Raw genomic sequence first — 18,647 nt, forward strand, 5'->3', positions numbered from 1 at the left:
AGGAACATGTTGCAATCGATGGCACAACACGCTTCCAGAAACTGGCTGTGGAGGAGGGAAGTGAGAAGTCAGAGAGAAGTCATCATTGCCCACACTCCGCCGTCAGGGGGGAGCTGTGACCACCCCAGCTTTTCGCGCTGCTGCGGACGGCGCTGGTGCAGGACTCCAGGACAGGCTGACGTGACACTATGATCCATACACTGCTTCCTCTCCTCTGTCTCAGTGAGTCGGGCGGGGCGGGGCGGGGCGGGGCGGGGCGGGGCGGGGCGGTGTGGTGCATGGGGCCGTAGAGAATAATATAATTGGTGAGAGGTTTGAATCGGGGGCGGAGAGAGAAATGATAACATCAACTGTGGTTTACTGAGTGCATGTGATGTATTAAAAATCTTGCCAAGCCCTAGCCGGTTTGGCTCAATGGATAGAGCGCTGGCCTGTGGACTGAAGGGTCCCAGGTTCGATTCCGGTCAAGGGCACATGCCCGGGTTGCAGACTGGATCCCCAGTTGGGGGCGTGCAGGAGACAGCTGACCAATGATTTTCTCTCATCATTGATGTTTCTATCTCTCTCCCTCTCTGAAATCAATAAACATATATTTTTTAAAAATCTTGCCAAGATACACACTACCTCTAAACTTGTGTTTTCCAAATCGCAATGAGTCTTGCTCCAACTTTATGATTTTTGCTGAATGTCTCATGGTTTTCTTATCGATTCAGATATTTTGCTTAAATAAGTGTTTAAGATAGAAACTTTATATCAATAGCACGAATAAAAACCTGGTGTCAAATAGAAGGTAATTATGAAGTCAATACAATGAGAAGGAAACAATGTTATAATACATATTTTTAAAAAATATATTTTATTGATATTTTACAGAGAGGAAGGGAGAGGGATAAAGAGTTAGAAACATCGATGAGAAAGAAACATTGATCAGCCGCCTCCTGCACACCCCCTACTGGGGATGTGCCCGCAACCAAGATACATGCCCTTGACCGGAATCGAACCCGGGACCCTTCAGTCCGCAGGCCGACGCTCTATCCACTGAGCCACACCGGTCAGGGCTCCATTGATTTTTAGGATGGAAAGGAGGGAGGGAGAGAAGGAGAACGAGAGGAACATGGATGTGAGAGAAACACACAGATGGCTGCCTCCTTCATGTGCCCCACGGCAGGGGCTGGGGAATCACACCTGCATCCCAGGTACGTGCCCTCGACTGGGAACTGAACCCTCGATCCTTCGGTGTGTAGGCGGAGGTTCCAACCATTGAGAAATACTGGCCAAGGCAACACTGTTTCAACGACAGGCTGCCGCTTGTCACGCCTGGCCTGAAACCCGCTGTCTCTCCGGGGTAAGGGCGGTTAGCCATGATGGAGGGGCATTGGAGGCTAGTTTTGCAGACTTTCCTGTTGATAAAATCGAAGGCCCTGGTCGGTGGTCAGCCACGTGACATCGGATCAAATCGCGCGTGCTCTCAGCCTCCTCCCCTCCCCCGGAACCAGCACACGACAGCGATGGCTGCGCTCCACGTCTGGGAAACACCGCTGTGGCCCGACAACACCACAAAAACCCTGCGAGAGGGAGTGAGGTCCACTCCCACAGGTGGAGCATCCAGGGGGAGGGTGCACACTGAATCGGCACGCACACACGGGATGCAGGGAAGCGGAATTTCCACCCAGAGCTGCCTCGCGCCCCAAACCTTTCCTCCCAGTCACGGTGTTACCTTAAAAGAAACACACACACAAGGGTCCTTGGTACAGACGCATCCTGGGAGTGTGTGCAAGGACTTGGGGCTGGAAAAAGCCTGAGGAGGGAAAGATGATGCCCCCAGCTATGGAGCTAGGATGTAGCTCAAATGAGAATTTCCAGAAACCAACAGAGCTTGGTAGCCACAAAAATCAGCAGAGGCCCTAGCTGGTGTGGCTCAGTGGATAGAGCATCAGCCTGAGGACTGAAGGGTCCTGGGTTCGATTTCGGTCAAGGGCACATGACTAGGTTGCGGGCTTGGTCCCCAGTAGGGGGCGTGCAGGAGGCAGCCGACCAATAATTCTCTCATCATTGATGTTTTTTTTCTCTCTCTCCCTCTCCCTTCCTCACTGAAATCAATTTTAAAAAAATCAGGAGGGGAGAACTTGCCCTGGCGTGGTCCTTTGCACTTGGCTTTCTCCCGTTGCCACAATTTTCAGATCCCAAGCCCGTGGGCTGCTCCAGAGCATCCCCTACGTCAGAGGCTTGTCTGGCGGGGAGGCAGTGACCGAAGCACGTGCCTGGAGACTCAGCCCCTGCACACACACCCGGGGGCCTTGGGAAACATGTCAATATCGAAGCGTTTCCCCATCTTTCAGGGTCAGCTTCACAGTGAGGCTCCAGCATGTGTGACACATACTGAGGCACGCGGCCCACGCTCGAGAAATGGTACTTTTAATGTTTACTTGGTCAGGAGCTGATTCCACTAGCAATTCCTTCCAGAAATCTTCCCTGGATGAAAAAAATCTCGTTCCTTTTCATGGCTGAGTAATATTCCATTTGGTGTCTATACATTCCCTTTATGCATAGACCACGTTTTGTTTATCCATCCATTGGTTGATGGGCACCTGGGTCTTTTCCAACTTTTGGCTCTTCATTAGCTTCCTCCCTTCAATGAGAAGGTTCACTTTTCTCCTCATTTTGTCGTTGAGAGATAGTGAGTCTCCTGTTGCTCCCTCCAAGCAATGAGGCCTCTGAGCAGGTTCCTGGCTGTTCCTTGGGTACGTCCTGAGGAAAGAAGTGAGATCACATGGGATGTCCTGGGAGTGTTGGACAAACGTCACATGACTGACCACGATCTATCAAGCTCAACAAAGCGGTCAACCTCCTTCGGATTAGCAGGGCACAGGAGACCACGGACAGGGTAGCTTAAGGTGCTTGGGCCCTGGGGGTCTTGAGGAGGGCAGGAGGAGGTTGCTGGAGGAGGGGCCAGCACTGCAAAAGCTCCAGAATGTGCCATGGGTCAAGAGAGGGCACGTCCTGACTTGAGAGAGTCATAACCACAATTCCCTCCTGAGTTGTTCCATGACGCCCAGAATTTATTTTCCTTCACTGAGAGTCAGGTGGGACTGCCACCCTCTCTGGGCAGCTCGTTCAGCCTGCAGGCTCTCCGAGTCCCCGAGACTTGAGCCCTCTTGCAGGAAGTCTGAGTTCTCGCCATCCTCTTTGCTTTCTGTCACGACAGGAAGCTGGTCTTTGCCGCTGGTCTCTGACCTGCTACGCAGATCTGGAGCAGAAGTAGCACCTCCCTGCCTGCCGCATGGTCCGTTAGAAAGGAGAGATCAGTGCCGTGGGCTCCACCTCCTCTTGGCAAGGCAGGACAAAGGCCAAAGGCCCGGCTCCCAGGGCTTTGACGCTCAGAGACCAGGCTCTCACGCCAGAGTCCCAGAGTCGGGGTCATGCTGCCTCCCGAGTGCAGCTTCTAGTGAGTTCAGGTGCTCACAGGTGTCTCTCAACTCTACCTTTTCCCATTCTCTGTGGATTCCCTGACAATAAAAAAAAAAAATTTCTTTCAATACTGTAAACACTTGTATTATGCTCCTTTTTTTTTTTAAACTGTGGTAAGATATATGTAAATAATATTTATCCTTTTAACTATTTGTGAGTGTATGGTTCAATGGCATTAAATACATTCAGATATTTTTACAATGGATTTTGAGAGAGGAGAGAGAGAGAGAGACATCAACCTGTTGTTCCACTAACTTATGCATTCACTGGTTGGTTGTTGTCCGGAAACACAAAGTTGTGGGTTTGATTCCTGGTCAGGGCACATACCAGAATCGACCACGGGCCTGGTTGGTGTTGATCAGTGGTTGAGCGTTGACCCATGAACCACGAGGTCAGGATTCGATTCCTGGTCAGGGCATGTGCCCGTATTACAGGCTCAATGCCCGGTGTGGGGGCATGCAGGAGGTGGCCTATCAATGACTCTCTGTCATCATTGATGTTTCTCTCTCCCTCTCCTTTCTTCTCTCTGAAATCAGTAACAATATATTTTTTAAAAAGAATCAACCAATGAATGCATAAATAAGTAGAAGGACAGATAGATGTTTTTCTCTCTCCCTTCCTCTCTCTGTCAACAACCAATCAATAAATAAAATTTTAAATGTATAAATACATTCAGAATGTTGTACAACCATCATCACCCAAAACTCTCATCGTATCAAACATCGGCTCTGTACCCATTATCCAAGAACCCATTTTCCCTTTCCCCCCATCCTCTGGTAACCTCTGTTCTACTTTTTGTCTCTATGACTTTGCCTGTCCTAGGTACTTTGTATAAGTGTAATCATACAATATTTGTCTTTTTGTGTCTGGCTAATTTCATGTGCATGATGTTTTCAAATATGTTTTTATTAATTTTAATTTTTAAAAAATATGTATTTATTGATTTTGGGGTTGAAGGGAGAGGGAGAGAGATATAGAAACATCAATGATGAGAGAGAATCATTGATCACCTGCCTCCTCACACCCCCCACGGGGGATCGAGCCCACAACCTGGGTATGAACCCTTGGCTAGAATTGAACCCGGGACCCTTCAGTCCGCAGGCTGATGCTCTATCCACTGAGCCAAACCAGCTAGGGCTGAGAGAAAGGGAAAAGGAGAGGGTGAAATATCAACTTGAGAGAGAAACATTAACATATATATGTTCCAGGGATATATATATCCTATATAATAAAAGCCCAGTGGCTGAACGGCAGAACGACCAGAATGACCAGTTGACCAGTTGCTATGACGTGCACTGACCACCAGGGGGCAGATGCTCAATGCAGAGGAGCTGCTCCCTTGGTGGTCAGTGTGCTACCACAGTGGGAGCACCGCTTAGCTGACAGGGATGAGCAGTTGCTCCCACTGCAAAACCCCAGGGCTGACAGGAAGGAACCCGGGCTGCAACTGTCACCTCCTCACTCCCTGCCGCCTCCTCCAGATGCCTGCAGGCTGCGCAGGAGCGCGGCAGCCGGGCTCACAGAGCTGACCCCGGAGGCTGGGAGGTGGGTTCGTGGCTGCTGTAGGACTGAGGCCTACTCTGCCGCCTCTCAGTGTTGTTGTCCCTGGGCCTGGCCCTGACTGGGTCCCCTGGAGAGGTGAGTGCTCCAGCTCCACGGAAGATGCTGGACCAGGGATCAGCCGCTCAGAGGGCGGGTCCACAGCCACTTGGCTGACCAGGATGAGAGGCGCTCCCACAGCAGGCCGATCCCCACAGGCCATGCCCCCCACCAGTGCATGAATCCTGTGCACCTGGCCTCTAGTATATATATTTAATCCTCACCCAAGGGTATTTTTCCCATTGATTTTTAGAGAGAGTGGAAGGGAGGGAGGGAAGGAAGAGCGGGAGAAACAGCGATTGGTTGCCTCCCACACATGTCCTGACCAGCACTGGGGATTGAACCTGCAACCAAGGTATGTGCCCTTGACTGAAAATTGCACCAGCGACCCTTCAGTGCCTGGGCCGAAGCTCTAACCACTGCTCATGCTAAAATTGGCTCCTGCAATTTTATCACAAAGGCCTGGCAACTTCCCCCTTTTCGCTACTAAGACACAAAACTGTTTGGCCCACACAGGGTAAAAAGAGGAAATCTCTTAGAAACACAGGCCTAACCAACATCCGTTGACTTAAATCAACCTTTCTTATAACAATGTTCCTAAACAGGCTTGATGTTAATTTTAAAGGTATTTTAGCATCAGGAAAACCTGTGCCGACCCCACTGAGCAAGAAGGCTGTGGCTGGTCAGAGATGTCCATAATCACCTTCATTAGGAAGTTTCTCTCTAAGCCGACTGACTGTGAATGTCAGTGTCAATGTTCTAGTATCTTAATAAACGTTTTTCTGGGTTCAGGGAAAGCAGTGGTTCTCCATCGCAGCTCAGTATCTGCATCATCTGGGGGATTCTGAAAGTTTGGTGCCCGAGTCTTACTCCAAGCAATTCTGATGCAATGCTTTTGCGGTCTGGTCTGCCCGCTGCGATTTCCTTTTTAAAAAAAAATTGAATTTAATGGGATTGATGTTGGTTGACAAAACTATATAGGTTTCAGGGATCCAATTCTGCAACACATCGTCTGTATATAGTATTGTGAGTTTACTCCTTCTTTCATCATTCACCCTCCCTTTACCTTGTCCTGCTGCCTCCCACCCCCTTCCCTCTGGCAATCACCACACTACTGCCTGTCTATGAGATGCGCTTTCTTATTTTTCCTTAACCCTTTCACCTTTTTTATCCCCCTCCCTCTGACAGCTGTCAGTCTGTCCTCTGTATCCATGAGCCTGTTTCTATTTTGTTCATTCGTTTCTTTTGGTCATTAGATTCCACATATAAGTGAAATCATGTGGTATTTGTCTTTCTCTGACTGGCTTATTTCTCTTAGCATAATACTCTCCAGGTCCATGCTTGCTGTCACAGAAGGTAAGATTCTGTTCTCTTTTATTCACTTTTTAAAATATATTTTTATTTATTTCAGAGAGGAAGGGAGAGGGAGAGATAGAAACATCAATGGTGAATCGTTGATTGGCTACCTCCTGCACACCCCCAATGAGGATCCAGCCTGCAACCTGAGCATGTGCCCTGACCGGGAATTGAACTGTGATCTCTTGGTTCATAGGTTGATGCTCAATCATTGAGCCATGCCTGCATCTTTTCACACCCTTGTAAGATATCTATAACGTCTTTAAACCGCGGCATCTCATCAGTAGTCAATGTGCATTTGTTGGGCCCTACTATGTGCCAGGAGCTGTGAAACACAGGGGGTCATGTGGTGAACAGCACTGAGTCCTTGCCTTATAGCTGCTCACAGTGACATCTTGTGTCCCCCCTGGTATGAAGTACATAATCTTCTATAAACTCTCTTAAAAATTACAAGCAACCCGGCTTATATATTTAAAATATATATTTTTAAAAGATGCAGGCTCACCAGAAGATGACAGGGGCTCAATGCAGGAGCTTCTGTCTCATGGACGATTCCTTTGCAGGGCTGTGTGCTGGCCAAGACCTAAGAAGAGACGGTGAGTGTTCCTAAAGTAGAGCCTCCCTTCTCCTTCACTCCAAATCCCCCTCCCCTTCTCTTTCTTCAGAACAGCAGGTGAGTAAACCAAGTCCACCCTGGACTCCGCTGCCTTCCAGGGTCACTTCCCAGGCCCTCCCTCCGTGCCCTGCCCAGCTCGGTGCTTCCTGCCAACAGTCATGCGACACTGCGATGCTCCACTCCTGACTGGGAGGTCAAGTTTGCTCACTCATTTATGGATCATAAAGAACATTATAACCTAATGAACAAAAATAGATACAGAGGCAGAGAAGCATTAAACAGACTGTCAAAGTACAGCAGGAAGGCTGGAGAGTGTGTGTGGTGGGAAGGGTAAGAGATCAATCGAAGGACTTATATGCATGCATATAAGCACAACCAATGGACACAAGACACTGGGGGGTGGGGTAAGGGCATGTGCTGGGGGGTAGGGGAGGCCGGGCGAAGGTCAATGGGGAATAAAAAGGAGACATAGGTACTACTATTTGTAATACTTTAAACAAGAAAATAAAATTAAAGAAAAAAAAAAGAACAATGCTCCTTTGGAGTTCTCGCCATCTCGATTCCCCAGAGGGCCTGGTGGAATGTCACCTCCCTCACCTACACACCAGGAGCGCTGGAGAGCACGTCTGTGAATCTTACAGGACAGGGAGCCCCACCGTAAGGTCACCGCCCAGTGACGTCCTTCTCCTGCTGGTGACAGGTGGGGATGGGTGCTCAGAATGGCACACCATCTCCCTAGGACAGGGATGAGGGGGGACCCAGAGAATGAGAGAGGAGCAGGGGTCTCACCTCCAGTGTACTACGTGTACCAGTTAATAGTGCGGATTTCTTCAATACATGGAGTTACACATATATTGATATAGATGCGATTTTTTTTGATTAAATCTTTGTTGTTCAGATTATTACATTTGTTCCTTTTTTTTTCCCCCCATAACTCCCCTCCTCCCAGTTCCCGCCCCACCCTCCGCCCTCACTCCCCACCCACTGTCCTCATCCATAGGTGCACGATTTTTGTCCAGTCTCTTCCCACATCTCCCACACCCCTTTCCCCCCCAAGAATAGTCAGTCCATTCCCTTTCTATGTCCCTGATTCTATTATAATCAACAGTTCATTCTGTTCATCAGATTATTTATTCACTTGATTCTTAGATTCACTTGTTGATAGATGCATATTTGTTGTTCATAATTTGTATCTTTACCTTTTTCTTCCTCTTCCTCTTCTTAAAGGATACCTTTCAGCATTTCATATAATCCTGGTTTGGTGGTGATGAACTCCTTTAGCTTTTCCTTATCTGTGAAGCTCTTTATCTGACCTTCAATTCTGAATGATAGCTTTGCTGGATAAAGTAATCTTGGTTGTAGGTTCTTGGTATTCATCACTTTGAATATTTCTTGCCACTCCTTTCTGGCCTGCAAAGTTTCTGTTGAGAAATCAGCTGACAGTCGTATGGGTATTCCCTTGTAGGTAACTGAGTTTCTTTCTCTTGCTGTTTTTAAGATTCTCTCTTTATCTTTTGCTCTTGGCATTTTAATGATGATGTGTCTTGGTGTGGTCCTCTTTGGATTCCTTTTGTTTGGGGTTCTCCGCGCTTCTTGGACCTGTAAGTCCATTTCTTTCACCAGGTGGGGGAAGTTTTCTGTCATTATTTCTTCAAATAGGTTTTCAATATCTTGCTCTCTCTCATCTTCTGGCACCCCTATAATTCTGATGTTGGTACGCTTGAAGCTGTCCCAGCGGCTCCTTACACTATCCTCGCATTTTTGGATTCTTTTTTCATTTTGCTTTTCCAGTTGGATGTTTTTTGCTTCCTCGCATTTCAAATCATTGACTTGATTCTTGCGCTCCTCTGGTCTGCTGTCGGGCGTCTGTATAATATTCGTTATTTCAGTCCGTGTATGCTTAATTTCTAGTTGGTTCCCCAATATAAGATCGAGGGTCTTATTAGTTTTCGTGTAGATCTCATTAAGTTTATCGGCAGCTTCTAAACAGTTCTTGAGAGACCTTAAAAGTGTGGTTCTGAACTCTATTTCTTCCATTGACAATTTTGTCCTGTTTCTTTGTCTCCGCATTTTGTTATGCTTCCTTGGTGCACCCCCTAGTGGTCTTTGTTTGGAGTCTTATAGATAAATCTTGATTGTTGTAGCTAATTCCAGGGAGGGTTTGACCTCCAGGCCAAGTGGCTATGAGAATCAGCTGTGTCAGCAGTGAGAGAACTTCTGTCCTCTAGGGAGGTGCTAATCTAGCCTTTGCCTGAGGCTATCTGGCAAATGCCTCTGTGCAGGGCTTGGGCGGGGAGGGTCGCACAGGATCAACAGGGTGGGCCGGAGAGAGCAGTTATGGCGGCTCTCAGTCCTGTCCCCAGGGGCTCTGCCTCTCTGAGTCCCAGCACCCGCTGCAAAGCTCGGAGAGAAAGCTGCACTCGCTCTGACCGAAGCCAGACAGTCCACTTCTCCCGTTTGAGCCTGGGTCCCTAAAGACTCGCCTGTATCTGGAGCTCAGAGTCTGCGACTCCCTCCCGATTGAAAACAACAACCGCGCCCTCCGCCGCCAGCCCGCTCCGCGCACTCCGCACCTCAGAATTTGACTTCAGCACTGCGCCTCCTCTGAGTGTCCGTATGCGTTTCTCTTTCCTCCTAGTTGTAGGACTTCCACTCAGCCAGCGTTCCTGTGTTTCTGGGTGATGTCCGTTCCGTGTTGTAGTTTCACTTTTGAAGTAGTTGTTCAAAGCAGCAAACTCCGGCGTTAACCTATGCCGCCATCTTGGTTTCTCCTATAGATGCGATTTGATGTGTATGCTATTTTGTTGTATTGACAACAAGCTTCAAAACTTGATGTGAAGTTTTCTGAAGGTGTTAACATCATAGATATTTTTATGCTTAAAAATGTCGAATTTCGTGCCAAAAAAAGAGCATTTGGGGAAGTTTTAAATCATTACTTTATTTTGAAGAAAAAGTTATCGTATGCTTCGGGAAGCTTATGGTGAACATGCTCCATCTCAAGATACTTGTGAACACTGGTCTAAACGCTTTAAAAGTGATGATTTCGATGTGAAAGACAAAGAACGTCAAGGTCAACCGAAAAAGTTTGAAGACCAACAATGACAAGCATTATTGGATGAAGATTCGTGTCAAACTAAAAATCAACTTGCAGAAGGATTAAACGTTGCTCAGCAAACAATTTCTGATCGTTTATAAGCAATGGGAAAGATTTTATTTATTTTTTCCTAAATACATTTTATTGATTTTTTACAGAGAGGAAGGGAGAGGGATAGAGAGTTAGAAACATCGATGAGAGAGAAACATCGATCAGCCGCCTCCTGCACACTCCCCACTGGGGATGTGCCCGCAACCAAGGTACATGCCCTTGACTGGAATCGAACCTGGAACCCTTGAGTCCGCAGGTTGACGCTCTATCCACTGAGCCAAACCAGTTAGGGCAGCAATGGAAAAGATTTTAAAGGAAGGCAAATGGGTGCCACATCAACTGAACGAAAGACAAATGGAAAACCAAAAAGTCATCAGTAAAACGTTGCTTCAACGGCACGAAAGAAAGTCTTTTTTGCATCGAATTGTGACTGGCGATGAAAAGTGGATTTATTGTGAGAATCCCAAACGCACAAAATCATGGGTTGACCCAGGTCAACCATCAACATCGACTGCAAGGCAAAATCGCTTCGGAAAGAAAATGCTCTGCGTTTGGTGGGATCAGGAAGGTGTGGGGTATTATGAGCTTCTAAAACCAGGTGAAACCGTTAATACTGATCACTACCAACAACAAATAATCAATTTGAACCACGCTTTGATCTCAAAAAGACCAGAATGGGCCAGAAGACATGGCAAAGTAATTTTGCTTCATGATAACGCACGATCACACACTTCAAAAACAGTTAAAGACACGTTAAAAGATCTTGCCTGGGAAGTATGAACCCACCCGCGGTATTCACCAGACCTTGCTCCTTCAGATTACTGCTTATTCTGATCAATGGCACATGCACTTTCTGAGCAGCACTTCAAAAGGTACGAAGAAGTGGAAAATTGGGTCTCTGAATGGTTTGCTTCAAAACAAGGAAAGTTCTATTGGGACGGTATCCACAAATTACCTGAAAGATGGGGGAAATGTGTTACTAGCGATGGACATTACTTTGAATAAAGGACTTTTGATGTTTCTCTTGAAATTATTGTGTTTTCTTTAATTACAAAATCTGCCATTATTAACCGGTACATCTAGTACAGTGGTCGGCAAACTCATTAGTCAACAGAGCCAAATATCAACAGTACTTCTTCAAAACAGACTCGCCCAGGCCGAAAACCGACTTCTGCGCATGGGCCACGAAGTTTCAATTGCACTGTACGTGTGCGCCCACAAGTGGTATTTTGTGGAAGAGCCACACTCAAGGGGCCAAAGAGCCGCATGTGGCTCGTGAGCCGCAGTTTGCCGACCACAGACCTAGTAGATGGGGAGGTGAGATGGAGAAGGACAGGAACAGAGCTGGGGACCTGCCTTCATCCAGGGCTTGTAGGAGGCACATCTCCTTCCTGGAGTCAGAGCAGAAACAGGGTGAGGCCAGGTGTCTGTCACTTCCCACGTTCCCTGGGAACCTGCCAGGACAACAAGCCTGAGCGGGGACCCAAAGCATCTTCCCATGACTTCTGAGCTTCCCTCTCTTACAGGAGAATTACCTAAACCTTCCCTCCACGCCCGCCCAGGGTGCAAGGTGACTGCAGGAGAAAACGTGATTCTGCAGTGCCAGAAGCCCAGGCCTGTGATACAACCTCACATGTTTGCTCTACTGAAGAAGGGAACCTCAACACCCATACAGCTCCAGAGGGCAGTAGGAATGGAGACAGAATTCTCCCTTCCAAGTGTGACCGTCAGTGACACTGGGGCCTACAGCTGTGTGTACTACCAACCAAGGGCTCCTTTCTCCGCCTCAAGGCCCAGTGATGAGCTCACGATCTCGGTGACAGGTAAGGTTTCTGCAAGATTTTGTGAACTTCAATTCCCAGTCCGGCCAGATGCCTAGGTTGTGGGCTCAATCCCTATTGGGGGTGTGCGGGAGTTGGCTGAGTGATGATTCTCTCTCATCACTGATGTTGCCACCTCTCTCTCCCTCTCTCTTCCACACTGAAATCAATAAAAAATATGTTTTTAAAAAAGAGAACTTTTTTCTCTTTTAAGCTGATTTGGCTCACTGGATAGAACGTCCGCCTGCGATTGAAGGGTCCCGGGTTCGATTCCAGTCAGGGGCACAAGCCCAAGGCTGTGAGCTCAATTCCCAGTGGGAGGCGTATAGGAGGCAGCCAATCAATGATTCTCTCTCACCACTGATGTTTCTATCTCTCTCCCTCCCTCTCTCTCTCTTTCTCTGAAATAAAAATGTTTTTAAAAGAGAACTTATAAAAATATATAAATAGCCCATAAGATCTGTCATCTTCTGCTTCTCACCTCCTAATTTTCACTCCTTTGCCCTTCTTTATTCTGAATTCTTAATTTCTCATGCTGTTCTTCAACTTTATCAGTCCTGCATCACCACCATTCCTTCTACCATTCTCTGCATCTCTTAACATTTTGGTTGGTTTTAGCGAGAGTATTACCAAGACTCTCCTTTGTTCTCAGAATGTGGCGTTCCACAGCCTCCTGCTTGATGGTGATGGAGGCAATGTCTTTCTTTCTTTTGTTTAATCTCATGATACTTTTGGCAGAATTATCTCTGGTTACCTTCTTTCCTGCTATGGCACACTGTGTGCTAGCTCTGTATGCTGTATTTTCTGCTGATGAATCTTCTAAAGTGGTCGGTGAATGTCTTATAATTAGATCGAGGTCTGTAGGGCCAGCCCTGAGAGGTGCCCAGAGCTCCCCGGTTCCTGGGAAGCAGGGTCGTTACCCATTTCGCCCCATGGATCCTGCCTCAGGGAACATTGTCGGTGATGGGTTTAGAGATCACCTTTGCACGAGTTGGGATGAGTGGGATGGGGGATATAAATGCAGACTTCTCTTCAGGAAGGAGGACCAATGACAAGATAGCGCCATTTGTGACTGCAGCTAAACACATGACGTCATGATGCTTAGCTACTAAGTTCACTGAGCTTGCTGCTGGTGGAAGTTTTGTGCTGTGAGGACTGGTGCTGACGCAGCTGCTGAATTTCAGTGCTGACAGGCAACTCTGATTCTCTGTGCTGCTTGCACACAAATTCCTAACAAAAGGAGGGAGGAGGGGAAAGGAAATGCAGGGAGGTGGGAATGAGATGAAAGCAAATAAATGAAGGAAGAGAGGGAAGGCAGAGAAAATATAAAAGAGATGAAGCACTGCTACAGCTCTCCTAACACTCCCCATTTGGTTCCCAGTGATTGGAACTGTAATGCAGTACAGCTGAGCACTGCCCAGGACGCACATGCGGGCCCGTGAAGGTCACCTCTGCTAGAACCATTGAGAAGCAGGGACATCAGTGGGGATCCTCTTCTCCCCTGGTGCCACACCAACAGATTACACCTCGGGTAACCTCATCCGACTGGGACTGTCTGCCTTAATTACGGTTCTTATGGTGGCTTTCCTGGTGGAAGCCTGGTGGAGCCAGAGGAGGTCTCCAGGTGGCCCAGGTAAAACACTGAGCACTTCCCTCTGCCATGGGCTGTGGGAGTGATAGGAGGGTCCCCCCCAAACCCACCCGTTGCGATTTATGTTGCGCATTATGGCGCAGATGGAATTTTCCTCATCCCGTGTGACCGTTCTGTTCATTGTAAGGACATTTAATATCTCTTTTCCTTTCCTTTCAAACAGCAATTAAAGTGCCAATCATTGTGGAAGAAGCAGAGCAGCAGGTACTACCCACAATTCCTACTGAAACCTCCCTGTATGGAGAGGCTGGGAGAGGGGTGGTTCTTCCTGGCTGAGAACCTGTGTTTGGAGGCTGTGAGGATCCATATTCTTCCTTCTGGTTCCCCCTGGATCCCAGGCCCCACCTCCTCTACCCACAGGTCCGCCAGCTGCCCCGGAGTGGGACGGGGAGATGATGAGTACCTGGTCCAGCAGGACCTGCTGAGTCTTTACAGCTGGAAACCTACATTCCCAGCCAGCCCAGGACAGGACGCTGGCTTCCTGCTTCCTGTGCGCTTCACCGGGCCTGACGGCAGGACTGAGCGGACTCACCTAACACATTTTGGAGGACTTGACAAATAATTAAAACTTCAGCATCTGACCGGGTAGCAAGTAGTTTCATGTGTGGGAACTGCTCTTCCTTAAAAACAGGGAAAGATGGGTTCCTATATAGTATTTATTAGTGTTTCCCTTCTACTCTATCTTCTGCTCTTACCAGCAGTTGGTCAAATGTTGAAACTACTGTATGTATCACGTCTTTTGAATTTTATTTCATATATTCTCATAATTTTACCTAATTCAGGAGAATTCCAGTCTATATTATAGTGTCAATTTGCTCTTGAGTTGTCCCCAGTATTCCTGGTGCTGGTGTAAAAAGTCATTGAGTATATTTTCATTTTCAGGATCTGTTGTTTCTTGTTTGATATCTTGTTCTTTTTCATAAATGCTCCCTCTTATATTAGAACTATTATCTCCTCTCTCATGACTCCATAGATAGGCTAAGAAAATCACATTCTGATGATAATAAAAGTGATTCTCTGAGACAGAAGTTATGTGCTTCCCCTGCTCCCTTCACTGTGTTGGGCCCATCAGATCATGGAGGAGTCAGCTCCTCTCTCACCCTCATTACAGCCGAGTCCCTCCTCTCATGGCTGCTGCACTGTGTGTACGATGAGGTGTGTGTGGGGGGGGGGGGGGGCGGGAGGGGGGGTTCTGCCCACTGCACTTCTCAGGGTGCTGGGGATGACTGGGACTCGGACTGTGTACCTGTTGCTGAACTTCTCACTGTGGGGCTCTCGGTAACCTCAGGCAGCAGGAGAAGTTTTCTGTTTCTCCCACTCAATAACTAAAACTCATGCCTTGTGCTGAGAATAAACCCTTTGGCTGCTATCTGGTCAAGTGCCATAAAATAAACAGAAGTCGATTTACAGACAGGACGGGTGGGGTCCATTGAAGAGACAGCGGTTTCTCAGTCTACAAACACGTCTCGCTCAGTCTCCACCTTGTTCTCACCTGGAACAGCTTTAGCGATGCTCCCACTCCCCAATGGGTGACTGTGCGTGTTCATTTAGGTTGTGTTTTTCCTCTTCACACATATCCAATTTAAATGTGTCTATTGGGAAATAATTCTAAATGCACAGGAAGTTACAAAAATAGCAGACTTCTTCACTTGGTTTCCTCCAATGGTTCCATTACTCACCCATTATAATAAAAAAGGAAGAAGCTGACATGAATACAATGTGTGGGCATAGTTCTCTCTCTTTTTATCTTATGTTCAGATTCATGTGGCCACCAACACAGTCCACAGACTGATCTAGTCCACCACCATGAAGCTAACCCTCATGCTATGTCTTTACAATCACACCCACCTCTCTTCCTAACACCATTCTTCAACCTGGCAACCAATGATTTCTTCTCTATCTCCAACATATTGTCATTTTCAGAATGTTCCATGTGACAATGCCTGGTGTCATTTTAAGAATGTGGTTTCAGCCCTATCTGGTTTGGCTCAGTGGATAGAGCATTAGCCTGTGGACTGAAGGGTCCTGGGTTCAATTCAGGTCAAGGACACATGCCCAAGATGTGGGCTCGATCCTCAGTAAAGGGCGTGCAGGGGCACCCAATCAATGATTCTCCCTTATTATTGATGTTTCTCTCTCTCTCCCCCTTTCCCTTCCTGTCTGAAATCAATAAAAAAATATATTTTAAAAAAAGAATGTGATTTCATTTCAGTAATAAAGGCATCAGTCTGTACACCGAAGGCTCACAGGTTTGATTCCCGGTCAAGGGCAGGTACCTGCTTTGCAGGTTTGATCCATGGCCTCGGTCAGAGCCTGTGCAGGAGGCAAACAATCAATGAGTCTCTCTACACTGATGTTTCTCTCTCTTCTCTCTTCCCCTCCCCTTTCCTTCCACTCTCTCTAAAAACCAAGGCAAAACTATTCTTCAGTGAGGATTAACAATAAAAAGTAATGAATGTGGTTGTGACATCAAACCTGTAGGGTCACATGAGGGGAAGGAAGAAATGGGCTGGAACAAAGATGCCACCACCCCCATCTCGCTGTCCTTCCTCCTGGGGTTGTAACTGAAACAGTCCTTGAATCCAGCGGCAGGCTCAGTATGGTGGCTGAATTCCTTTCTCTCCTCTTATTTGGTAAGTTTCTTAGGATGATATATTGGGATTCGAGATAAGGGTGGATTGACTGAGAGATGTGAGGAGTACAACAGAGATAACACTGCCTCCTATTCATTGATTGCTTCACACATGTCCGGACCCATGCTGCAGGCTTTATGGCCACTTACGTATCAAGTGTTTCTCAGTACAGGAATATGTGTATTCCACAGTCATGATGGTGCTCTATGCCTGCACCACCATCATGTAATGAATAATTTATTGGCCCTGTGTCAATTCTTTTTCTTCAAATCAAATGAATGTATTTATTTGAAATAATGTAGCAAGACTGTAACTAATAATGTAGTCACCTACCAAAAAAAAAAAAAAAAGGTTACTATAAAAAACAATAAAATGGAGGTGGAAAATGTTAAGAATTCTAGTCTTTGCTGTTCATTTTCAAGTTTGATTCCATGGAGGAACACTCTCTTTTTTAGGCAGTGTCAGAAGTGTGATTCCATACATTAACTTTTCTCCTTGATTTGAACAAAGGGGCGTAGCCCTGGTGGGTGTTTGCTCAGTGGTTAGAGCATCGGCCTGAGCACCAAAGAGCTGTAGTTCGGTTCTTTGTCAAAGGCAGGTGCCTGGGTTGCAGGTTAGCTTCCTGCCCTCCAGTTGGGGTGCACGTGGGAGGCAACCCGTCAATGTGCCTCTCACATAGATGTTTGTCTGTCTCATTCTCTCCCTGCCTCTCACTGTCTCTGAAAAGCAATGGAAAAAATATCCTCACGTGAGGATTAACAACAAAAAAATGGCTTAGTGCAGTGGTTCTCAACCTGTGGGTCGCACCTCCTTTGGCGGTCCAACAACCCTTTCACAGGGGTCACCTAAGACCATCCTGCATATCAGATTTTTACATTATGATTCACAACAGTAGCAACATTACAGTTATGAAGTAGCAACGAAAATAATTTTATGGTTGGGTCACAACATGAGGAAGAGTATTTAAAGGTTCACAAGGTTGAGAACCACTGGCTTAGTGTGATCTGAACGGGAGCCGAGTGTGTGATGCCATGACCAGGGCTGTGGATACTGCCACTGGCTCAGCTGACAGCATCCCACAGAGCGCCTGTGCTCCGCAGTCCACACTGCGGGAAACACCTCTCAGATCCTTTCAGACAGTCCTGTGGGATGGGAACTGTCCACAGGGGTAAGTGAGGACCTGGAGACAGAGGGGGTGTCCTGCAGACAGTGAGCAGAAAACTCAAATGCAAGTCCAGGCCTGTCTTCCCCCTAAGCTTTACTGTTTCTCTCGGTTTTCACAGAACTTAAAGGGAAGCAGGTATGGGGTCTTCAGAACCGCCATGTCCTTGGGCTGAGTGAACAGGTGCTGGGCTGGGGGAATTCTAAGGGCACGACAGGAGCCCGGGTCACCCTGCTAAGTGAACAGCCAATCACAAAGATCACCCCGTGTGATTTCCGTCCAGAAATCTATGGAGACAGAAGGTGCATTGGTGGTTGTTTGGGGCAGGGGTGGGGGAGGCAGGAGAAGAGGGGAGCGATGGCCTGTGGGCATGGGATGTCATCGTGAGGCCCTGAACATGTTTTAAAGTTGATGTGAAGTTTGACACATCGGGGAATACAGAAAAGCCACTGAAACATGCACTGTCAATGGAGATTCTATGGTGTGTGAACTGTATCTCAATAACGCTCTTTATTAACGTCCTCGGGTGTGGAGCTGGGTGCATCTCAGGGTGTCTCTGTGACAGGAAACCCAGGTTGCTCACACAAGTACAGTGTGCAGGTCCTGGCTTGGATGTGGTCACTGTGACCTGATTCTGACATTTGACTGATCACTAGACTCTGGGAGAGCCCTTAGGGCTTTCTTGATGTGAGAACCTCATCTGAAGAAAGTGCAGGGTTCCATCCCGAGGCCTTCTGGTTGTTTCCAGGAGGTGAGAGAACCCAGCTCACGTTTGGAGCCTCCCTCCTGCACACAGTGGCTTAAACTGCATTTGACATACAGGATGTGGAGTGGGCTGACACCCTTATTTGTACAGAGGAGAATTACTACATCTGCAGCGCTATCTTTATGATCAGAGGCCTTGTATGTATATTAAGTCTCCTTATTTCCACGGGAATGAACCCTTTTACCCTCCTGTCTCCTCCCTTTGGCTCAGGTGCTATTTCTATTGGAAATTCCCTGTCTCCCCCTGCCCCCCTCCCCCCAGAGAACTCCCCATCATCTACAAGTGAGAAAGTATGTCCCTCCCTTCTTTTGTCCCTCAGAGAACTATGTCCCTTTATCAGGTCTTCTGAGAAGGGTCTCCTCTTATCTCTGGGTGGGTGATGTGCAAAGCTGAGATGAGAGGAGATTGTCTGTGGCTGGGCAAGTTTAAGA

The 18,647-nt window shown here is 47.4% G+C and overlaps 1 protein-coding gene across 1 annotated transcript in view; it reads left to right on the forward strand.

The window, feature by feature from the left end:
* LOC132217261 (T-cell-interacting, activating receptor on myeloid cells protein 1-like) overlaps window positions 1-18,647 on the forward strand; it is a 24,984-nt gene continuing 6,337 nt past the window's right edge. The window contains exons 1-2 of the mRNA XM_059667354.1: window positions 1-222; window positions 6,987-7,019. Of these exons, the coding sequence (XP_059523337.1) occupies window positions 189-222; window positions 6,987-7,019 (67 nt within the window). The 5' untranslated portion in view covers window positions 1-188. The remainder of the gene's footprint in view (window positions 223-6,986; window positions 7,020-18,647) is intronic.

Source organism: Myotis daubentonii, chromosome 15 (genome assembly GCF_963259705.1).
Source record: "Myotis daubentonii chromosome 15, mMyoDau2.1, whole genome shotgun sequence".
NCBI lineage: Eukaryota > Metazoa > Chordata > Mammalia > Chiroptera > Vespertilionidae > Myotis > Myotis daubentonii.